Source organism: Festucalex cinctus, chromosome 4 (assembly GCF_051991245.1).
Source record: "Festucalex cinctus isolate MCC-2025b chromosome 4, RoL_Fcin_1.0, whole genome shotgun sequence".
NCBI lineage: Eukaryota > Metazoa > Chordata > Actinopteri > Syngnathiformes > Syngnathidae > Festucalex > Festucalex cinctus.
The window spans coordinates 19,127,472-19,150,508 of NC_135414.1; the positions used below are offsets into that span (position 1 = coordinate 19,127,472).

At 38.4% G+C, this 23,037-nt stretch overlaps 1 protein-coding gene across 1 annotated transcript in view; it reads left to right on the forward strand.

Annotated features, from left to right (window-relative positions):
• LOC144017679 (glypican-6-like) overlaps positions 1-20,572 on the forward strand; it is a 77,207-nt gene extending 56,635 nt beyond the window's left edge. The window contains exons 5-10 of the mRNA XM_077519508.1: positions 945-1,075; positions 2,235-2,378; positions 2,990-3,019; positions 13,364-13,494; positions 14,150-14,325; positions 15,964-20,572. Of these exons, the coding sequence (XP_077375634.1) occupies positions 945-1,075; positions 2,235-2,378; positions 2,990-3,019; positions 13,364-13,494; positions 14,150-14,325; positions 15,964-16,181 (830 nt within the window). The 3' untranslated portion in view covers positions 16,182-20,572. The remainder of the gene's footprint in view (positions 1-944; positions 1,076-2,234; positions 2,379-2,989; positions 3,020-13,363; positions 13,495-14,149; positions 14,326-15,963) is intronic.
• Positions 20,573-23,037: the final 2,465 nt, after the last annotated feature.

Here is a 23,037-nt window from a genome sequence, read left to right on the forward strand (position 1 = left end):
TGCAACTAGCCCCGTGGAACTCCTCCACAATCTGGCATAACCCAATGTTTAGAATCAACAACAACAACAACAACACAAAACTCTCAGATTTTTTAAAATATATTCCGATATTGCAATGCAAGGAAAGGTAGCAAAGGTTTATTGAAATAGCACACATGGAAACTCAGTGTGCTTCAAACAAGCAGACATAGCACCTCAAAACATTTACAAACACAACAGCTAATGATATTCAGAAAATAAAAGTAGCTTCTCGAAATTATGAAAAGGACGTACTTTGGAAGAAGACTTAAAAACATTTAAAAATAACACAAATAGAAATCTAAAATTACTATAAGAACTTAATCAAAGCTATGGAAAAAAAAAAAGAAAAGTTTGGATCCTGGTAAAGTATTTACACTCTGGGCTGATTTCACTCAGCTAATCGCATTTGTGCGCAGCACAACAGCAAAACGCTGCTTCACCATGTTTGATTCAAACTCTGGCCTACACTAATTGACCCGTGTGCAGATCTCAGAGCCCTACTGTGTTCTGCATTTTCTTTAATGTATTCGGGACACAAACCATTGAGTGGTTTGTAGACCTGACTGGGATTCAGTGTAAAGCCTTTAGGACTGGCGTAATATGTTCTGAGCTCTTTGTTCTGGTCAGCGCCGAGCTGCAGCATTCTGAATGAGCTGCAACTGTTTGATTCTCTTTTGTGGGAGTTCAGTCAAAAGACCGCGACAATAATCAAGTCTACTGGGGATAAAAGCATGGATAACCTTAAGTTTTACAATTTCTTCTCAAATGCAGGGCATTGTGCAGCTATTTCTTTCATCTGCTCACAAACATGATCAATAGTTGACTTTTCCTTTGTAAATGTTTTATTTAAAAGGAAGTGTGGTTCTCATGTGGATGTTTTTTTTTTTTTTTTGGTTTTGTTTTGTTTTTTCATGTTGTGACAGATGCCATGTTGCTGGTAGCAGAAAGACTGCAAGGACCTTTTCACATGGAAGCAGTCATTGAGCCAATTGACCTCAAGATTTCAGAGGCCATCATGACCATGCAGGATAACAACAAGATACTGTCAGCAAGGGTAAATTTCTTCAACTTGTTTAAAATGCAAGATGTTTCTGATTACTGCATGACTTTGTCTTGAAATGCTAAAATAGTAGGACAGACTTCATACTTAGAAATCAAATTTCCAATCAGCTAATTTATTTTAATGTGCAGCACAAATGCCTTCAAGATTCACTGTTCAATGAGATGACTTCTATTTAACCTGCAAATAAAGAAGCTCATTTATTCTTAAACCTCTTTCCATTTCAAATTACTCATCCATCTTCGGAATAGAAAATTCCAAAGCTCCAAGTTTAAAAAAAAAACTTCTCTTATCAAAAGGCAAGCTTCATTTCAACTTTTACACTCCGGTGTATTTAAGCCCATCTCCCGGCTAGATTCACACAGGTCAGTATGAATAAGATGTCCCATTCTTCCCCATATCACAGCAGCTGCAATTTATAACTTTAACCATTGTCTATGCACCTGAGGCTCTCTTCCCAAAAGATTGTTGCTTGGCTAAAAGATTGCTCGGAGATTACGATGGCTCGCAAAATTCACATTGCATTGTACCTTCACTCCAGTGGCACTGACCTGTGGAAAATCACTTTTTCTGTGCGATGCACAGGATATAAGAATTGTAATCGCGATGAAGGATTGATAAATATTAGACAAAAGACAGCCCTTGTCATAATAGCCACGTAGCCCCTCAACAAACAGAATTGGGGGCCAGCAGAGAGGCCACAAAGGCTGATGAGTTTTGCTGTTTGAATTTGTTGGGATCTGATTCTGAACACCCCTCAGAGGCTATGTTGTCGACAATTGTCAAACAATCTAGTCTCACAATGCACCAAGAGAAATTCAGACTGATTAATGTCTGGTTCAGGAATTTATTGTTTTGCGCTTCTTTTTCTGCAATAACTGAACTTTTGCATTGCTTTGAAACCTGCTCTCCAGCACTCGAAGAAGAATTATCCATTCAGAGGCTATAATGAGAAATATTTTGCTATTAGCATTTGAGGGTTAAATTTGCATAATGTTAGACTATTACCAAAGCTAATACCACAATTATCTATATCCAATATATTCACATTGGTTTCTTCCCTCCATTTATTATAATCATCTTTGTCTTTCTGGATTTGTTTTGGACTTATGTAGTATTATCTCTCAAATCATTTTTGTCTCCCTGCTTTTAGTTTTTTCAGAGTTGCGGTCCACCAAAACCTTCAGGCATAGGCAGGTCTGCACGTGGCATTTCAGATGTGTTCAGTGCCCGTTTCAGACCGTACCCTCCCGAGGAAAAGCCAACCACAGCCACAGAGACAAGCCTGGATCGACTGGTATGAACCGGGGACAGATTACTATATTTATTTAGTAATTAAAGAGTTGTTATTTCAATGATGTAAAAGTGCACTACATCATTTTGATAGGCGTTTCTAATAATTTGCATTTCCAAATCATAAAAATGGATGCATCTGCAGGGGTCGTACTGCAAAATACAACCATAGTAATTTGTTAAAATCATCTGACAAGATCTGTAATTGCCAGGATGCTGAAATATGTGAAAATAACCCCCTTTTTTTTATGTTTTTAGACTAAAGCTTACACTCAGAAAGCCTTTGCCAAGTCTGCCATCACTTACAGCAAAATTCACTAAATTCATTTCCTTTTCATGTGGATGATATATAGTCGATTGTAAACGAATGTTAGACAGAGTGCTCAAATGCTTATTTCTCTTCCCTGATGCAAAAAAAAATATGCTCATTAATCAGATCTGATGGTAGTAAGTCTGATAATTATTTCACAGTTGAGTTGAGGCAGTTCTATTGCTTTATTAAGTAGCACCATTTATCATTTAGCTTAAGGTCCACCAACTTGAGTATTTGTCTGTTCGACCTGTGTCCAATTAAGTCTGTCTTCTTCATTTTTCTGCTGCTGCTTCTTCAACTAGAGGGGCGTCTGGATGACAATGCAACACAGTGTAAGAATTCTATCTATTCCTCTAACATTCTTATGACTGTTGTGCACTCACATTTGGTCAGTTCAACTAAAATACGTTTGGGACAGATCACACCTTCCTTGACTTTTCCAAGGAGTCATAATACAACACTGACACCGCAATCTGACTTGTGGCTTATTTTGCGTTTATTTCTATTATGCAAAGTGGCATTTAGAATTGGCGACATATTAGGAAATATGCCAAAGTTCCTGTGCTTATGAATGAGGAATTGTGCTAGACATCTTCCAAGCATGGGAGGAACAGCCTAAATCCTAAATCCAAGTAGCCGAAATCCGGAGTAATTACAGTGGATGCTAATACGTGAACGATTAAATTAATACAAATGTGCAGGGCCAAATGGCCCTTCTCTGGGTTTGTTAGGTAATGAGATTATTTGGACCCTGCTTGGGGGTAAAAGGTGTTAATAGGAATTATGTCTTAGCTTTCATTATTTACTTAAAATCCAACCATATTCAAGGTTTTGAATTTGAAACCAAATATTGCCGGTTTCGGACAAAAGATCTTTATTTGTCCCCTGAGTGCTACACAATTATTGCCACCTGCTTCTCAGATATAGGTTAAATGAAGAGGTCAAATTTCATTGTGTATTGTTTATGTGCGATAGTTGTATCTTATTTTAATCGCAGCACTCTGGCTGTCAGATGTTGGTTCTTAGAGGTGAGCAAGCAACAGTTAATTGGGATTATACAACCTCTTATATTCAGCAGAGGTGAGGAAATGAAATAGGTCAGCCACATATAGACAGCCCTGACCATGTAGAGCTATAGACACGTCATGTTAGCACCACAAAGTGCATGAGAAGTGAACTCTCCTAACCTTGCATGTGATCTTAGTTTCAGGCAGTTTGATTGTGCACGCATCTTGTTTAAAATCTCAGGTGTTCATGTTGATCGAATTTAGCTGAATGAAATTGCTGCTCCGCTTGCTTTGGTTTTGATACAAAAAAAAAGACCACATTAAATTAGGAGTAGGCCCATTCCTAGAGGAGCAGTGTACAATTTAGGATGGCTTAATGGAAGAAATTGAGTATAATATCCATCATCATGTTCTCAGTAGTCTATAATCTCCTTAAGATAACAATCATTATGTTGTCATTTAGCTCGCTCGTGAAACAGAGACAGGCTGTTGTAGCCCATTCAGCGAGTAAACCTCTTCCCCCAATGCCTGAAGAGACAAAGTACTGCACATTTCGCAGCTTCTCAAGTGTTTCTATCAACAATATGATTGTGGGGCCATGGATGGCAGTTCAGTGTGGCAACCAAATACCCTGGAGGGAAATTGAATTCTCACTCTGATATTCAGTGTTTGTTGCATGCATTACAACAAATAATTATAGTAATCCATCCATCCATCCATCCAACTATTTTCTTGACCGCTTATTCCTCAAAAGGGTCGCGGGGAGTGCTGGAGCCTATCTCAGCTGGCTTTGGGCAGTAGGCGGGGGACACCCTGGACTGGTTGCCAGCCAATCGCAGGGCACACAGAGACGAACAACCATCCACACTCCCAAGCACACCTAGGGACAATTCGGAGCGCCCAATTAACCTGTCATGCATGTCTTTGGAATGTGGGAGGAGATTGGAGTACCCGGAGAAGACCCACACGGGCACGGAGAGAACATGCAAACTCCACCCAGGAAGGCCGGAGCCTGGACTCGAACCCGAGTCCTCAGAACTGGGAGGCAGACGTGCTAACCAGTCATCCACAGTGCATAATAGTAATCATTCATTTAATTTATATGGGCCTTTCATGACACTCAAGACAAAAGAAGAAAGAAGCACTACAATAAAAGAACATAAAGCATAATGTGTTTTATAAATAAATATTGTTTTATAAATAAAACACAAAAAGAAGCATGCAGAACACACAAACGGGCAAACTGAGTTTTGGCAGGGAATTGGAAGCAAACCAGCATCCCTCCAACAAACAGACGAACTCTATTTGTCTTGACCCTGCGATCCAGGGAAATTTTTTTTTTTTTTTTTTTCGCAAATGCGGAGGAAAAAACAAAGCTGTATATTCTCGACTTCATCACGTATAGAAATGGTCAGAGTAATCTGTCTTTTGAGAAATCATTCTGCTCAGTGGAAGTGTCGACAGGACTGCCAATTACAATATGACCAATGGCAACACAGCCAAATTGCTCCAAACCATTAACTTTGCTGTCAATGAATCCAGCTTCAGCTCCAATTAAACTTGCCTGCAGATCAGTTTTTCCATTTAAGAGCCCCAAAATGGGTGCAACATGGGAGGAAAGAGACAAAGTGTTAAGACCAAAAAATGATCACTGATTTGCTAATGAAATATTCTGTGCTTACTGATCAATAATCAAGCAGAGGTAGCACGCTGTTGGGTTAGCAAAACATTGCAATGAAGTGAACAACACCTGGGGGCATCTTGGCTATGACATCAGAGTCGTGAATGAGCTGTTGGTAAGCAAAGAAATAAAAATGCTCAAATTAATAGAAGAAAGAGGTAGAAGTATTAAGTTTGCCAAATCGTGTATTAATCATTAATGTAGCCTCGGTGCAACCTTACTTTGCTGCAATGTGGATGAGAAGTAATTTTATCAAAGTGATGTTTTCTGGCTGCAAGTCTCTAAAAGCCGTTTTAACAAGAGGGTATTTCCTCTAATTCCAACAGTTACGGTCAGACGTTTTTATATTTTATGTTCACTTCAGGGGAATTTTTTATGTGTTCCCCCTTCATTTCTTATCGCAGTTGCTTAAAAGAACTGCCTGCCCTTCCCATTAGACTCATTTCTAAAAGATTTCCAAATGAATTAGCAATACATTCTTCAAGAGACCAAAAAAAAATGTTGAGCTTTGTCTGCATTGTCTACGACTTAATTGCTTCACTCCCACGCAGTTGAATGAAGACAAAATACAACATAGGTGTATAGACACCAATTATAGTGAACCGCTTCTTCATTGTCGGGCATGGCGGGATTTGTCAAAGTCTCAAGCCATTGTGAGCTTGCTGTATAGTTTACTACATTGTTTGCCCACGTGTATGAAGACAGAGGCTGATGCTGGTATCATATTTATAGTCTTGTGCCACAGGACCTCAGCATGATTTTATGTTGACAATACCATAAAATTCTGACTGAGTTGGCACAAAAACTTCCTAATAGATTTCCTGTCTTATCTGTTCAAGCTTAATGGCCGTCAGTCGTTCGCAGCCGCGGTTGTCATTTTTGTGTGGCTTCTGTCTCACATTTCAAAAACCTCACTGAGGCAAACAAAGTTCAAATGGAGAGAAAGGAAACACTCGTCTGGTGTTGGCATAGGCTGCTGCGGTAGTTTCTGTCTCTGTCTCGTTTTCCTCTTCCGCGTCTTCACAGATCTTTTTGTCCGTATAGCTGCTACATAATAAAAGTTGAAATAATAAAAGTTTTAGGCTTGTGGAAGTTTTACATTTTGGAGTAATACTGTATATATTTAACATTATGTCTGACAGACGCATGTGCACCAAACAATCTGAGGCTTTGGGTTGAACCTATTTTGAATAATCATTTTAATGAGCAACACTGCGGGATTAAATAACGTTGCACTTTGCGTCGGAAATAAACTGATTTTATGCTCCCAAAAATACTGAATTGTGAATAACAAACCGGGATACAAGGTGAATGAGATGCATTTTTCTTATGCGCAAAGTTTTAGGTATGATGCCGATTCATCACTTGAACCATAAATACGTATCTTGTAGACGGGCAAGGGCGGGCAAGTGGTGGCCCACCGGCTGCAGTCACTCTGAGTGGCCCCTTGTTTCGTTTTATAAAACATTTTTTTTTATTCTTTTTTTATATTTATTTAATTTCTTTACAAACACAAACAATTAGGCACAAAAAAACACTGATAAATAATTAATATTCTTTTTCCACAAAAGACAGAAAGCAGATGGTGAAAAAAAATCCTGGAAAACCCATTAAAAAAATAACAACATTTATTTTAACAATTTATTTTTTGAAATGAAGAAAATAAAATAAAAAAACCCGAATACGCAAATTTGCAGGTGCTGTGAACTGCGAATATGCATCAAATGTAGTTTTAAGTTGTAATACCTCAAATCACCACTAGATAGCAGACATGGCTATCATTATGCAGCTATTTGGTTGCTTGCTTCAAACACTTTGTTGTCGGGTTAGGATAGTTTCTCTTTTATATATGCATTGAGAGGTGTATTGTGAAAAATTGAATATATTAAGAGCACATATTTTGCATCTCGGTGCGTGCAAAACCACCACTACCAGTAAGCCTTGATGAAAAATTGTGGCCTTCTCCAGCATTGAAGTTGCCAATCGCTGTTGTAGAGATATGCGCTAGAGTGACACCAATAGACATGATGTTATAATCTGTCAGTCAACCTGTGCGATTAATCATCTCTGAACTCTGTCATGCATTAGTCAGTAAAATAATACTTTAAAATCAAAACAGAGCTAATGTCACTGCTGACATTGATAGTAGAAAAATGTCCTCACGTGAACGTGAATTAACTAAACCTGTTGGTATTGTATATATCGAGACAATAGTCATGGATAGTTTCACTCAATACTGCAAAGTTCTTTAAAAAAAAAATAAAAAAAAATGTAATAAATACCAGTGTACTTGCAGCTGGCATTCAATCTTACTATGACTTCACAACTTTCCAACTAAATGGGGAGCAATTTCCCATTTGGGCCCTTTGGACCCAAACAGGTGATTCGTCAAACTTGTCTGCTTTACCCCCTGAGGGGCTTGTCTGCCAGGATGCCACCGCCTGTTCATCATCCAGCTGTTGGCTCACACTTTCTCTGTACAAAGTTCGCACAACACATCATCCAACCTGGGAAAGAAGACGACAACCTTACTTTGCCAGAGCAGAAGCTTTTCCTCATCTGCACTGACAAATTGAAATAAGTGTCACCGTGACTAAGGAACTCCATTTTAGCAAACTATTTGATGCACTGAATTACGTGATGCAGGGGGTGGCCAAGTTCGGTCCTCGAGATCCGCTTTCCTGCCTGTTCCCCATGTCTCCCTCCTTTAGCACAGCTGACTCTAATGATCAGCTCATCAGCAATCTTTGCAGAAGCCTGATAACGGTCCTGATCATGAATCAGGTGCGTTAGTGGAGAGAATCATGGAAAACAGGCTTGATAGCTTGAGGACCGAACTTGGCCACCACTGACCTAATGTAAGATCATTGTGTTAAAAAGCTAACCTCGTAATGCTGTGGGAGCTTATTTGCAGTTGTTAGTTTTTATCAAGTCGCGCATACTCAAATTTAATACTCCCATCTTTGTTATATCTTATTTTGTATTTATTTACCGGTAGTTGTACTAATTGACTGCCAATGTAAGAATTTCTGCACTTAGTTGATATAAAACAATCTGTACTGGAAAACACTGTAACCAAATAAGTTTTCAAGTTGCTTTGAAAGTTTACCAGATATGGAGCCATCTGTTTGTGAAACCCTTTCCCCAAATGGAATTTTTACCCTCGGGACAAGACATGAAACCGGCCGGGTTTGAAACATCCATCTGTGCTTCTATTAGGCAGGTCATGGTTTGTTTAGCATGAATATGCCGCGCTCAAACATCTTCCCCGTTGAGGTTCCTCTAAGTTTACAATAATAATAGTAAGAATGATTTCTACTTAGCTCACATGATGTATGACATGCATGGTGTATATTTGTTTCGACACTCAAAAAAACATTTGGGTAAAACAAAACCCAAATCGGGTCAAAAAGACACTGACCCAACTTTTTGGGTTAGTTATTCAACACAAAAGTAACTCAAATGTAAATAACCCAACTTTTGGGGTTATTTAATCCATACATCCATTTTCTTGACCGCTTATTCCTCACAAGGGTTGCGGGGGCTGCTGGAGCCCATCTCAGCTGGCTCTGGGCAGTAGGCGGGGGACACCCTGGACTGGTTGCCAGCCAAACACAGGGCACATTTGGGGTTATTTGTTTATCCCAAAAACTTAAATAACCTAACTTTATGGGAAATTGAACATAAAAACTATTTGGGTCATTAAACCCAAATAACCAAACTTTTTAGGTTATTTACTTAACCCAAAAAACTTGGGTCAAATGATTAAATCACAAAACAATCCAATTGTTTCTGTTGGGGGGAAAAAAATGAGGGCAACGGTTAAGTCATCTGTGTTGGTTGTGCAAAAACAAGACAATTTCTTGGGTTAAGCTTAGCAACACCTAAATAACAGAATGTCCACAATTTGAACCCGGGCTGTCCCTCAGAGCTGAGTATCCGAGCCAATTCCCATCTTCACTAAATCAGTCAGTCTCATCAGTACTCCGTTCTTCATCTCTTTCCCCCCATAAAGCACACGAAGGGGAGGATGTGTATCTGCATGTCTCTAATGTGTCAGTGTCTAGCAACTCAAACTCAGTCTTGAAAAGACCGAGCATTTGTTTCTCCCTGGGAAAAATTACGTCTCAAGATGCACCACATTTCTGCCTTTTCCTTTGCAATAAAGAAAAAGAAGAAAATACGATTCCAGCATGCCGCTTGACAACTCTGCCCAAATTTCTGTGACAACTTGCTCCTTTTGGTTTTCGACAAAAATTACAGCCTGGTATTGAACTATTCCTTATGAGAACAACTGTACAGGGAAACAAGTATTTTACCCTGAAACCTCTCTCTGATCTTCCTGCTGAGAATCCATCTGCCAAACATATTTTTTAATATGCTCAGCGTAATGGTCAGAGAGTCTTGCGCCCTGTGGCTCCTAGAATTTTCTCTCCGCACATATATTGCCTTGACTCTTGCTTATGCATGTCAAAGAATGAAATTTCCCCCCCAAAGCGTAAGCATCAACCTCTCACACCTTTATTATTATTATTATTATTATTATTTTATAGCTACCCGCTGTAGTTATCAGGAAAACATACACAGCAAGCAAGACACACTGGAGCTACTACGGCGCCCAGGGATCTGTTCAGAGAAAGAATCTAAAACTCTCCTCTCAATCCTTTCTGGAAACCTCATTTATTTTATTTTGAGTCCTGCAGAAGTGTGGCGTTGAAACATTGATATTTTCATTTCTAGTTTATCTGACTGCAGTAGCACAAAATGACGTTATCTAGTGGAAATTATTACATAATGTCAATCCACCCTTATCTAATCCACATACAGTAATAGGCAGTTGTTCATACTGTCTGGATTCCACAGGACATACAGTTCATTCAACATTATTGTCATATTTATCAATACTCAGTACAATGATTTATTTATTTTTGAAAATGCCATCTGCCACATTGATTTGAATGGATTGTTTAAATATGCCGTATTGATGTACCATTAGTGTGATTAGTAAAATAGTCAAGCATATGGTCTGATCAATACTGTGGCTGGGAGTTGAGGTCATCACCTCTGGTGGAGAACCAGACGCACATCAGAATGTCTTTAACCTAATGACTGTAATCTGGAGACCAAGGCACAAATACTATTAGTACCAGTGAGGCATGTCCCCCTCATCAGCATTTCCTCAATTCGATTCACGCTCAATATTGAAATAGTTGTACATGTGTAAAAGTTTAACAAACTGATTAGGTTTTACGACATAGTTACAAACAACAATAATAAAATGCAATGTAAATCTGACAGTGTCGATCAAAATGAAACTACCTTGTTTTTATAGAGCACAGTTCTTTTTTTATCTCATTCAATTGTTCCCAATTTTTTGGTTGGCGAGTGTACATTGTGTCACTTCAGGGTCCAGCAACAGTTCTCAATGAAACAGCTTTCTATGATGGAGCGGACATAAAACTCCCCTCAAACCCTGAGGACATAAAAGAACGAAGTCTCTGGAGAAGAAATTCAGAGTCAGCTCTCCTCTTGAGACAGCGAGCTGTACAATGTGAGCAAAAAAAAAGGGGGAATAGAACCTCGGAACAATTGCTAGAAATACAAATGTAATGGGATTATAGTTCTACATGAGGATTATTTGGGCTGTATTGCTAATATCGTAAATCCGACAGGGTAGATCCAATAAGCACAAGAAGTGGTTTTAAATAGAAACACTTGATAAAAGCAGTACATAATGTTACTGTATTTTCTGGATAACACAAATTTGTATATTACTATATGTGTACCTGAAATGTGTCTTTTTACTCATATTTTTTGTGTAAAGAGAAATTATCTTATCTTGTGGACCGTTTTGACTGTCAACATTTGAGCTGTCATGTTATGATCCCAAAATAAAGAACCGTAGAAAGTCCCGGATATGTTTCGATATTTACAGAGCGGCGAGAGTGTTGTGAAATGGTGCTAAGAATACTTGGAATGTACTGTACTGTACTTGTTGCTTTCTGGGGAACCCAGTTTTATGCAGAACATATCGGTTAAGGCATGTTTGTTTTTTATGTCCCTATAAAACCCCACCTCGATTTTGAATGATTGATGAAGTAGGTTGGCAAAATACATATATAGTAATGATGATTTCTGCTATATAAATCAAAATACATGTATTTACAATTATTAATGTGTCCAACGTTGTTGTGTTCTACAATGACAATAAAATATAGTGTGTTGTATTCCATAACAAGGTTGTTGTTTTTTTTATTTTTATTTTTATTAATTCCATCAGCAAACAAATCCCACTCACTTGACACTGTCTACTTATAATAATGGCCAAATGTGATTATGAATTAGGCTGAGGCTTGTGCTAAAATAAGAAAGATGAAAGAAACTAGCTAAGGGGGATTCAGCAAATGCAGTTAGTAGTTCAATGAGGAGCTCAACGTTGATTAGGAAACATACTGTATTATCAAGTGTCCTGGGGATTATTATCATTTATATTTAAAGAGTATATGTATTGTAGTCTATCCCATTCTCTGATTAAAATGAAGCTTGAAACAGAAAATGGAGTGGGGATGGAGGCTGCTCTTTATGCTGCAGCCAGGGAAGAGTTGTCGTTGTGAATTGTACAATAATCCACTGCAGTGATTGTTCACTTGCTTGGCCAAATTCATTTCATCATGTTGTGCACAATTGGTTATATGAAGCATAACTTTTTCTGCAAAAGCGTCTTTCCACGCAAGCGCATACAAGTGCACAGAAGTCCATCAATATTATGTTCAACATTTTTATTGATTATGTCTAACTCAGTCCATTCACATATTAGTCGATCTTCAGGGGTGCAGCATGTGAGACAGTTAGTGTAACAAATTCAAAATATATGGAAAAGAGGGAACACACTAGAAAATCAAACATTAAGTGGTTTGAAGTTTACTGCAAGAAAGTCTGTACAGTTTTGAACAGGCAACATTTTTTTCAATTTCATTTAACGTATCACAACTAGTTTAATATCAAGCTATTTTTGCTTGGAACGTTAACCGCTGTACTAGTGCATCTCTTGTACCGGATCTTTTTGGATTGTAACAGTTTCTGAGACTGGTGATCTGATGAACTTGTGTTATCATGACATCAGACACAACAGTAACAACATCTGTTCATGACGAGTCCCCGTGTTTTCCCCCTCCTGTTCATTTCTCACCCACTCAAATTTCGTGCTGAGTCCAGATGGAATCAGTCACGGGTGAGCACTTGTTCCAAATATTCAAGTCGAAACCCCGCATCTCTCTTCTAAGAATCAAAGACAAACACAATATGGATGCAAGTGGACAGGACATGTGGGAAGAAAAGCAAATGCAAACTCTCTTGATGGAATAAATGACAAAAGTAGTGATGCACGTACATGCCGCTTGATTGCCACCATATGTCAGAATATTCTTACAGAGATGTCAGTCTTTCTGTTCCATTCTGTTGTGCTGCATTTTGTTACCATATTGACTTACCCAACACATCCAGTGTTTCCAACTTGGTGCCTTTACAGACATCTCGGAGACTGGAAATGGTCAAAGGCAAATAGTGACATTAGTGACTTTTTATGGACAAATTGACATGCTAACTTATTCACATGATTAACATTTGGTGGTTTCCATAAGTCCATTCTTAGTCACAAAGTAATGCAGTCACTTCAAGAGCAAGCTCTTGGATAAAAGTAGCTGAATGAGTTTCCTCTGCAGGGTGTCCGGAGATAGGATGAGAAGCTCATTCATCTGGGAGAGTCTCAAAATAGAGCCGCTGCTGCCCCTGTGTCAATTAAAATGATCATTTTGAGAACTCTTGGATTGGATCTCATTTGATTGTGCAGCTACATGCAAGTTAGCCAGTGAATGATGTTGTTATTGTTTTATAATACATCAAAACGCCTACAAACCCTTAAGCCTTCAACATGTAAGGTAAAAATCAAGGTCATGTAAATTTCTGTGCTCTGTTTTGGCCTGCGGCAGGTGATTGACATCAAAGAGAAACTGAAGGTGTCCAAAAGGTTCTGGTCCAATCTACCAGATGACATCTGCGCCGATGGCAAATTGACAGAGTCTGATGAGGAGCACTGTTGGAATAGTCACACCAAGGCCAGGTGAGGACTTTTGTGACTCTTTAGAACCACAGTAAAGTGGGCCAGCTGTCTGATTATCGCGCTTTGCTAGGAATTAAAGTAGCAACACTGTGTTACTAGATTAACGCTCCCTCTAAAAGTACAATAATTAGTGCTTATATGGAGAGCTGCTACACACGCCAAGATTCTAATACCCAGAGGAGTCTGAACTTCAGTTATTACCACTGCAGTGTGGAGATCACTGAGCTGTACAGAAGACAGGACTGGCTGCCTCTTCCTTTGACAGCGAACCGGAGAGACGGGCTGAATATTTTACCACACCATCCCCTTTGCCCCCCGCAAATAACAAAATCACAGATGGTGCAATAAAAGATGTTAATTCCCTTGCTTGCGCCAGCACTGTTTTTAAACACCACTCTAAATCTGGAAAGGGAATCAATTGCTTTGCAACAGTAAAACCTCATTAACAGTCAAGACATGAGTGGACAGCGTATAATGAAATCATCTACATATAATTTTGCTTCATCACTAACAAGGTGTGCTTTACATGATTTCTCTCAAAAAAAAAAAACTCCAAGCAGTTTTTGCTTTCTATTAACGACCAGTAACAGACCATTCAATTAAACGTGATAATACATTTACCAAAATCGTTGCTGTTGTGTGTTATTTTATCTAGGTATTTCCCAGAAGTGGTTAAGGAAGGACTAACCAACCAGGTGAACAACCCAGAGATGAACTTAGACATCACCAGGCCAGACACACTAATTCGACAACAAATAATGGCACTGCGGGTGATGACCAATAAGCTGAAAAATGCATACAACGGAAATGATATCTATTTCCAAGACTCCAGTAAGTATTACTCATCATACAGTATATATTTGTTTTTGTATATCATATATATGTTTATAATATGGTGCATATACTGTACACTTGTTATGTGCAAACACATGTACTGATTACTATATATAAGCCACCACTTTCAAAGGAGGATTTCTGCTTTTTATCATGTTGCAACACATCATGCAACTCCAAAGGATGCATCAGTTATACAATGAGGCAAGAATGGCATCATTAGGTTAACAGATAGCCATTGTCATGGTGACGCAGACGATAGTACATTATCTCATGTGCGTCAAGTAGGGGTGTGAATTGCCTAGCACCTGACGATTCGATTCGTATCACGATTCACAGGTCACGATTCGATTCGATACCGATTAATCCCGATACGAATTTATAAGTCGATTGTTGCGATTTTTTTTCATTCAAATTTAGAAAATACTAATCAGTAAGCTTGTAGAGTGTAAGATTTATATGAAAATGTATTATTTATTTATCTGAAATTTCAGTCTTATAGAGGTTGTAATTTGTTTCATGTTTGAACAGCATTGAAATAAAATATTAAGGCTTAATGTTCCGTTCATATAACATTCTTCCATGCTTAAGGTGTGAATCCTAAAAAAAAAAAAAAAAAATCGATTTTGCCGATTATTGAATCGATTCGAGAATCGCGCGATGTAGTATCGCGATATATCGCCGAATCGATTTTTTATTTTTTTAACACCCCTAGCGTCAAGAAAAACTCAGGAAGAGAAGAGATATAATGACATCATAAATTGGTTGTGCTTGTTACAGGAAAAAACAAAAATACAAACAAGGAGAGGAGTATAGTACAGTCAGTTGTCTTACACACGATTTGAGGACATTTAAATGTCAAGCAATCACAACGGATGCAGTGTGGATCTCAGACTCCGCTGTGAATCCTTTTTCAGAGATTTTCTACTAAATGCAGCTTGTACATTCATTCCGATTTGCTTTCTGTTTGTTTCTTTTTCCAAGACAAGTATATTCTTTTCCTGTCCTTCCTTGTATCCTTGTTTAAAGTGCAAACACATTAAGAGTAGGACCAATTCAATTTGTTGTATTGGATCTAAATGTCCCCAAGCACACAGCCAAAATAACAGCTCTTTGCTTGGATACAGCTTCAGCTGATGCTTTGGATTCAATTCAGTTTTATGGGTTTCCACTATTTTTGGCAAGTTAAAATGAACAATTGGGCTCATAGATTCTGAAGGATATTCTGCTTAATGTATATGTTGTTCAGCCCTGCCTATATGATACGCACTTTTGTCATCAAATGTTTTGGTGAACCAAGACTTTGCAGTCAGGCACAGGAAAAGAAGAGTATTATTAAGATGGAGACTGTCCTCCAATTGAAAATGACCACAGAGGTCATTTACACATGCCGCAAATTACGACATTTGGATTTAAGCCCCCCCCCCCATTATTTGTGTAATAACTACCATTTCTGCAACCGCTCTTTGCAGCTGAGAGGCTGCATCAAAGCCTTCTGTATGCTCTAGCATAAAAAAAAAACAGACAAAACAAAAAAAACGTATAAATACGTCTTTGGGACACTTACAACATTAAAAAAAACGTATTTACACGTTATTGGGAGCAAATGAGATAACGTGTGCTTTCTCCATCCAGGTGACGAAGGCAGCAGTTCTGGCAGTGGCAGCGGCTGCCCGGATGGCTGCACAACGGAGGCTCTTCATGTGGGATCCGAAGCTCCTGTGATCGGAGCCGACAGAAGTGACGTACACACGGCAGCAGCGGGCAAGACACTCTCCCACGGCCCGTCGCAACTACTTATGATGACCACCCTCATAGTGTCATTCGGCGCAACGCAGCCCAGATGGAGATAATACACGAGTGTCGGTTGCTCACTAACTACTATACTGCTGCGTACAGTACGTTGAAGCACGTTCTACGGCTGCTCCCTCACCAGACCTGTAGAAGCTTCTGGAACACACCCTGTTGAGAGTGGCTGACCGTGTGCTAGGACTGCAATGAGTACAGTGCTGCATCCTTGTCATCCCCAAACGAATGCGCGGTGACGAAACTGAAAAAGCTTTCACCTCTGAACAAGATGATGGCGGGTGTTCACTCAATTGTTTTGGAGTACGTTTTTAAAATCATCGCAGGTGACAAGTCACTTGTTGGTGTTCCTGCCGGTTGTTTTTCAGATAATGCAGAAATGTGTTTTTCTTTCCTTTGGACAACAACTTTGCGACTGTGTTCAGTTTGGACAGAATAAAAAAAAATAATAAAAAAAAAAAGCTTACTGTGTGCATGCAAGGAAGTAAGGCTCAGATATGCTTTGTTTATCCATTTCAATGCAGGCTTTAAAAGTTTTTGGATTGAATGAATTGGACAAGATTATACATCTGTAGATCTGATATTTCATTCAGACATATCAGTTTGGTTTCAGGCAACTGCTTTCCTTTAACCGTGTTATACTTGCACATTTGCTCTCTAAAATAGGCCTCTTGGGGTGCACCGAGGGAACTGCTTTGCACAGATATGCTTTGCTGGCTTGATTTGTTTTAATTATACAAGAAACACGAATCAAAATACCTCTTTTTTTTACAATAATTGGAATTTTACTATCAAGCTGTAACTAGCTTTAATTGTTATGTTTCCTTTACAGTTTTATTGGTTTTGTTAAATATGAATAACTATTTGCTTAAAATACAAGTCACCTATAAAACAAAGGCAACTGAACAACTTGTCAAAAAAAAGAAAAGAAAAATCTGTCCATGATATATTTTGAAAAAACAAAACAAAACGTTGAGTTGTGTGCTGATTCCAAAATTGCAAAGTCTGTTTTTTTCTAACACGTCAAGTTCTTTCTCCACAGCTTACCCCCCAGATAAGCAAAATTCCATTGATTAGTTCTAGAAAGACTATAGCAAAAAGAGCTGATTTTATGATTGGACTCATCTACAGCTAAGTGACAACAACTTGTTTGTGCAGTCACAATTGAGGTAGTGCAATGAGAGATCATCTGCAAACAGAAAGCTAGCGTAATTAGCGCTGGTTATTCTTTTAACTTTAGAACATTGTACTGTAAGTTTCATTTTATTTTATTTCATTTTATGCTGTTTTTAGTTTTCAAAATTTGTAACTATTCCACTATAATGTTTTATTTACATATTTTTTTAAGAAAACAAGGCTCCTATAGCCCAAAAACTTGACGTGATAGAGAAAAACCAATATCCGTTTTGGATTCTGCACCCAAAAATTGTGATCCTCAGTGATATTGTTTTTAGCAATTCTAGCCTCCTTAAGAAACTATCTCATATTTACTTAACCGTCAGACCGCAGCTTGCAAATATAAATCAGAGTTACGGTTTCTGAACAAATCCACAAAGCCGTTGATTCGATACTAAGCTGAGGTTACAGCGATGTGCTGCTAATCGAACGATTAAGGTCACTCCGCACTCTTCTGTCTATCTCTTACAGACTTTGACCTCGACATGATATAAAAGCTTATGTGCCGGCCCATAACATATAATTTTTGTGACCTTGGGTAAAAAAGAAGAAAAAAAAACAAAAAAAAAACAAGTCCCACACATGATGCAGGGATGCCAATAAAAGAGGGCAAACGTTCGCAGTCGCACGGCACTGCAGAGTCACCATGATGCAGTGTGTCGAAAGATAAATACCTGAAAAGTGAGTCTCTTTTCTCAGAGGAGACTTTTCCCAAAGCCTTCCTCTCGAGCAAATTAACAGCTGCAGTGAGCTTCTCAAACAGATTACACGTTCCATGTAGCGGCCATGGAACATTACTCCTCTCCTCGCTGCTCTCCAGAGAGAGAGAAAGCACTTTCCCCTCACGGCCGCTGCCCTTAAAAAGTTCTTAAACACAAATGACAAGCACAACGGAAACGTGGTGCTGCTGTTGTCCTCTCAAATCAGCAAATATTTGACTAGTTATCAACTGAGACAACATTTGCAGCTAATTAAAAGTATTTGTGTTTGACCATATGGTTTACCGAAGAGAGTGCAGAAAAAAAAAAAAAAAAGCTTGGAGTCCAGGACAGACAAAGAAGCAAATGAATTGTGTCATCTCGTGTGCAGAAAGTGTATTAGCAGGAGGTGACCAGCAGATTCCCAGCAAACTCACCATGGTGCAATTGAATCAGGGACAAGACTCCCCAGTGTGAAACTGTGAGCCATACGGAAATAGATGAACAGAACGTTGCATAGTTGGGGACATGAAGCTCAAACTGTTTAGAAATGTTTATTTCTCAGCAAGTGCACCACTCATTTAGAATTGACTTTTCAGAAAAGGGTCTTTTGTCAGCTCTATGAAAGAGTGATGTCTCATGGTATCACTGCAATCTGAACTGGGAAAAGTTTAGATTATCTATTGTACATACTAATTTATACAAATGCTATTGTTTGTGAGAAAAAAAAAAAGTTTAATAGAAACAAAATTGCCTTTTTAGATTCAAGCGATCGATTAGTTAATAACCGCTTCTGAACTACAATATATACTATACTTTTTATTGCTGTACAGCTCAAGGCAGACCTCAACTGGCACAAAAAAAATTCATAAATAAATCAGCGATAACATTTCGACCAGCCCACACCCACACATGCTCGCTGAGAAGTCGTTTGTCATACCATCCACATTCAGGGTCTCATGAAATAAAATGGAAATAAAATTGACTCCTAAAACAGGTTCAAGTCCAAGTACAAAAAAAAAAAAAAGAAGTTTTTACTGAGCTTCATTTATGAGATAAAGCCATTTTATTTGCTTATACACTACAGTATTTATATCATGTATTTGCTAGCTAGCAGCCAATCAGAGCAGACACTGTTTTACATACTGCGATTAATGGCGCATTCATTCAAATCATGTCTAAAAAGCACAATGGCACAAGCAGCTCTTCCCTTCATTCTTCACAATTTAAACACAGAGTGGCTTTGGTTTGTTCCGGCTTGTATGAATGTGCTGAGCTAGGTTCTGGATATGTCGGTATTTTATTTCATGAAACAATAATGACTTTGGATGGACTGATACTTCTCAGCCACGTGTGCTTGTTATTGTGTGAAATTAGAAGATATAATTGACATTCACTGCAAAAGTCAAACGTTCTATTCTGAAGACAGAATAATGGATTAATTGGCTGCTACTTTTAAATTGTGGGTCGGTCTCTTGTGGTAAAATGGAAGACAATATACAAACCATATCAGCCCCAAAAGACGCCTGCTAGACACATCTCCTAGAATGCCAGATCACATCAAAGTGCTAACTGAGGGTCCAATCAGATTGATATGATGTCATCCATTATGTTTCCCAATTACTTTGGCATTTTAGCTCAGTGATATCATCTTTCAGCATTCACCTACAGTCCAATTCGGGAATTGTATTGTCTACTTTAATTCATCAGTGTGTACTCAAATAGTCAAAACTAACAAAAAAAAATTTTTTAAAAATGAATGCCATTACTATGATTGAAATATTTACCTAAAAGAAAAATTTGGCCTCGCATGCTATCATCTTTTCTGCTTAAACAGCTGTGTGCGAGCATCTCTGGCTTTACAAAGGCTGACACACTCCTGCACTTTTAAGAGCCCAAACAAGATAGTTGCCTGTAAAAAACAAAACTATTTTTGGCTGACTGAGAATACGCGAGTCTTTATTGGTGTCCCTGGAATGATGTGAAAAAAAAACAAATTTAAAAAAGATGTTATGAAGTTGGTCCAATCTCCCCAAAGAAGTTGCTCTTCTCCCATTGTGTTGAGATCGATGTTTGCCCTTTCATTCTGTTTTATGTATTCTCTCCCGACAAGCTTTCTCAACACTGTCACATATGCGGCATTTTTGTCTGAGATGTTTCAGAGCTTAATTGAATTTGTCTGGGAAACATCTTTTTTTTTGGTCTCCTTCAGACGCTCTGGCATTTCACAAGTGAAAAAGAACATTCTTCGTAAGTGACGACAATGACCACTAACTTGCGTTTGTGGATTTACAGAATGTTTTATGCAAGGTCCTTTCCATTTCGATGTAAAACATTTATTGCACTTTTGCTAAAACGTATGCTGTGAGTGTGGTACTGTACGTTTCATTTGCAAAATCAGATAACCAAGGAGCACAGCTGCCACTGCACAGTGTTTTAAGTGTTTTGGAACTGAAGTTGTTGATACAGCAGACATGCCTTACCATTTTTTAAAGTAATTGAATGGATTGCTCATTTGGCTTTTGTTACTGAAAATAATAGAAAGTAATATTAAAGATATTGTTTTAAAAATGTGCTCATCTGTTACTTTATGCATCCATCCATCCATCCATTTTCTTGACCGCTTATTCCTCACAAGGGTCGCGGGAGGTGCTGGAGCCTATCTCAGCTGGCTTTGGGCAGTAGGCGGGGGACACCCTGGACTGGTTGCCAGCCAATCGCAGTTCTTTATGCATATGTTATCATGACATTTTCCTGGATATTGCACAAAAACTCAAAGAATATCATTGTATATATTTTTTTTCTTTTAGCAAATATTACACTTCTATGCTGTACATGATTGACTTGCCACAAAACCAAAACTATTGATCTTTAGTGGTTAATGGTTAAAGGTTAAGGGTTCAGGTTAACATGTTCAGCTTGAAATAAGTAAATGTGAGTTCAGTTCAAGGAGAACTTAGATATGTCTGTTTTTAACACATACATGCAGTATGTATTCATGTACTGTAATTAAAAAAAAAAAACTACAAAATTGTGGTTGTCTCCACTTAGAGACTGAACATTAGCTATGAAGAGAGCTCATTAAAGTTTAACTGGTGGCCCACTGACAAAACCAAACACAGAAACAGGCAATAGCTTTTGATCTTTTACCACTTCAATTTTCACGAATAAAGCTTCATCCAACTCTTTGCTGTAGCAAAGAGAAATCATTTCTAGTATGGAGAAAACTGAAGGGTTTTGATTGGTTCTTCCGTAAACTGGGCACACACTGTGCAAATTCATCATATTTATAACTGGATTTTGAGTCAGCCCGTTTCAGTTTTGAATGAGCATCAATTTCATTTTTTGGATTGTTGACAGGTGTTTATTGGATAGTGTACAGAAGGGAATAGAAGTCAGCAGCTCCTGATCAGTTCGATTGAATGGATTATTGATGACTCTGTTATTTGTTTCAATTTTAACATGAATCATACAATGCCAAGTGGGTGGTCCGAATGCAAACATCACGACAAGGTGAGCATCAGGGTTGGGAAAAATTCTGAATTTCCGAATTCAGTTCAATTAAATTTAGTGGAAGAAACTGGATGTGGAATTGAATGTGAATTTGAATGGCCGGAAGTGGATTTGAATTTATTGCAATTCTGAGAAATTCATTCTCATCGCATATCAGTTGGAATAAGACTTTTAGTATAATTTTTTTCTTACAAATGGAAGTACAGAGACGAACATTAAGTATTGTATACATTTCCCTGCTTAGCAATATATCTATTATCTCAAAGTAGTGAAATGACACAATGTTTTCATAGTTAGGGGCAGGATGACATCGGTAATTTCGGAGGGCCAGTACATTTTCAGGCCAGTATTTTATTTGTATCACCAAAAATGCAAAGTGACCTCTTCTCACTTTCTCTAGACACAATCACGTTTTGTTTTTTGTTTTTTTTTCCCCATTCGTCTTCATTTCCAAAGGTTGGAATTATATAAACAGCAAACATGATTTCACATTATTCATTGGAAGAGACTCACTAAAGTAAACATTTGTCCAATGAAATGACAAATATGCAACCACTGTATATAAACTTCTGCCTTCATTCATTCAGTCATTCAAGGGGCAAGGATCTTGACCTAGTCGTCAGCCAATCACAAAGCACATCGTAAACAACCATTCAATTTCATTCACACTACGGGCAATTCAATTCAAGCTAACATGCATTTCTTTTTGGAATGTGGGAAGAAAATTGATTAACCCGTGTGAAGCCACACAAGCACAGGCAGAACATGCAAGCTCCACACCGAGGCGCCCACCAGGCTGCCACATTTCTGCCTTTATCAGGAAAATAAAGAAAATGTGGCTTGAAATGTTCAGTTTTAGTTGTAGTTTGTTTATTGAATTGGATGCTTTTTTTTTATCATCTTGAAAAGAGGACATGTCTGTGTAAAACTGGACGTCTGTTCACACTAATAAAAGTCCACAAAAATTAGGACAACAGAATCCCAACAGAGCCTTCATTTCAATAACATTTTCATCAGACCTTGGAAAAAGATGTGTTTTTATATAGAACTGAGCAGGAATCCCCCAGTGGTGCTGCTGGGCCAGAATGAGCTGCCACAACAATCAAATCCAAATTTCTGGCTGCATGTCTGTCAAATGCAGCCAAGCTGTCAAGGTTGGAAGGCACCAGGAGCGACACTTTGTGACCCGCACACAAGGATGTCAACAGCTGGTGACGAATATACAAAACCCTCCTCCTTCCTTTAACCACACTTGAAGTGAGAAGAAGATCTGCGACTTCCTGCTACTTGCACTTGAAGTGTTGATGTTCCCCAAGGTCCCGCCTGCTCTTCTGCATGATTTGTTTTTGTTGGTAGTGTTGCACTGAGGGATTCCTGAAGTGTTGTTCTGCGACTTGAACGCGCCACACTCCTGCTAAGTACACTTTGTAACTTTTTTTTTCTAATGACAACAAGTAGACCATTTGTGTTCAGTATAATTTGTCTCACTCAAACCGACATCAGCAAACTGCTCACC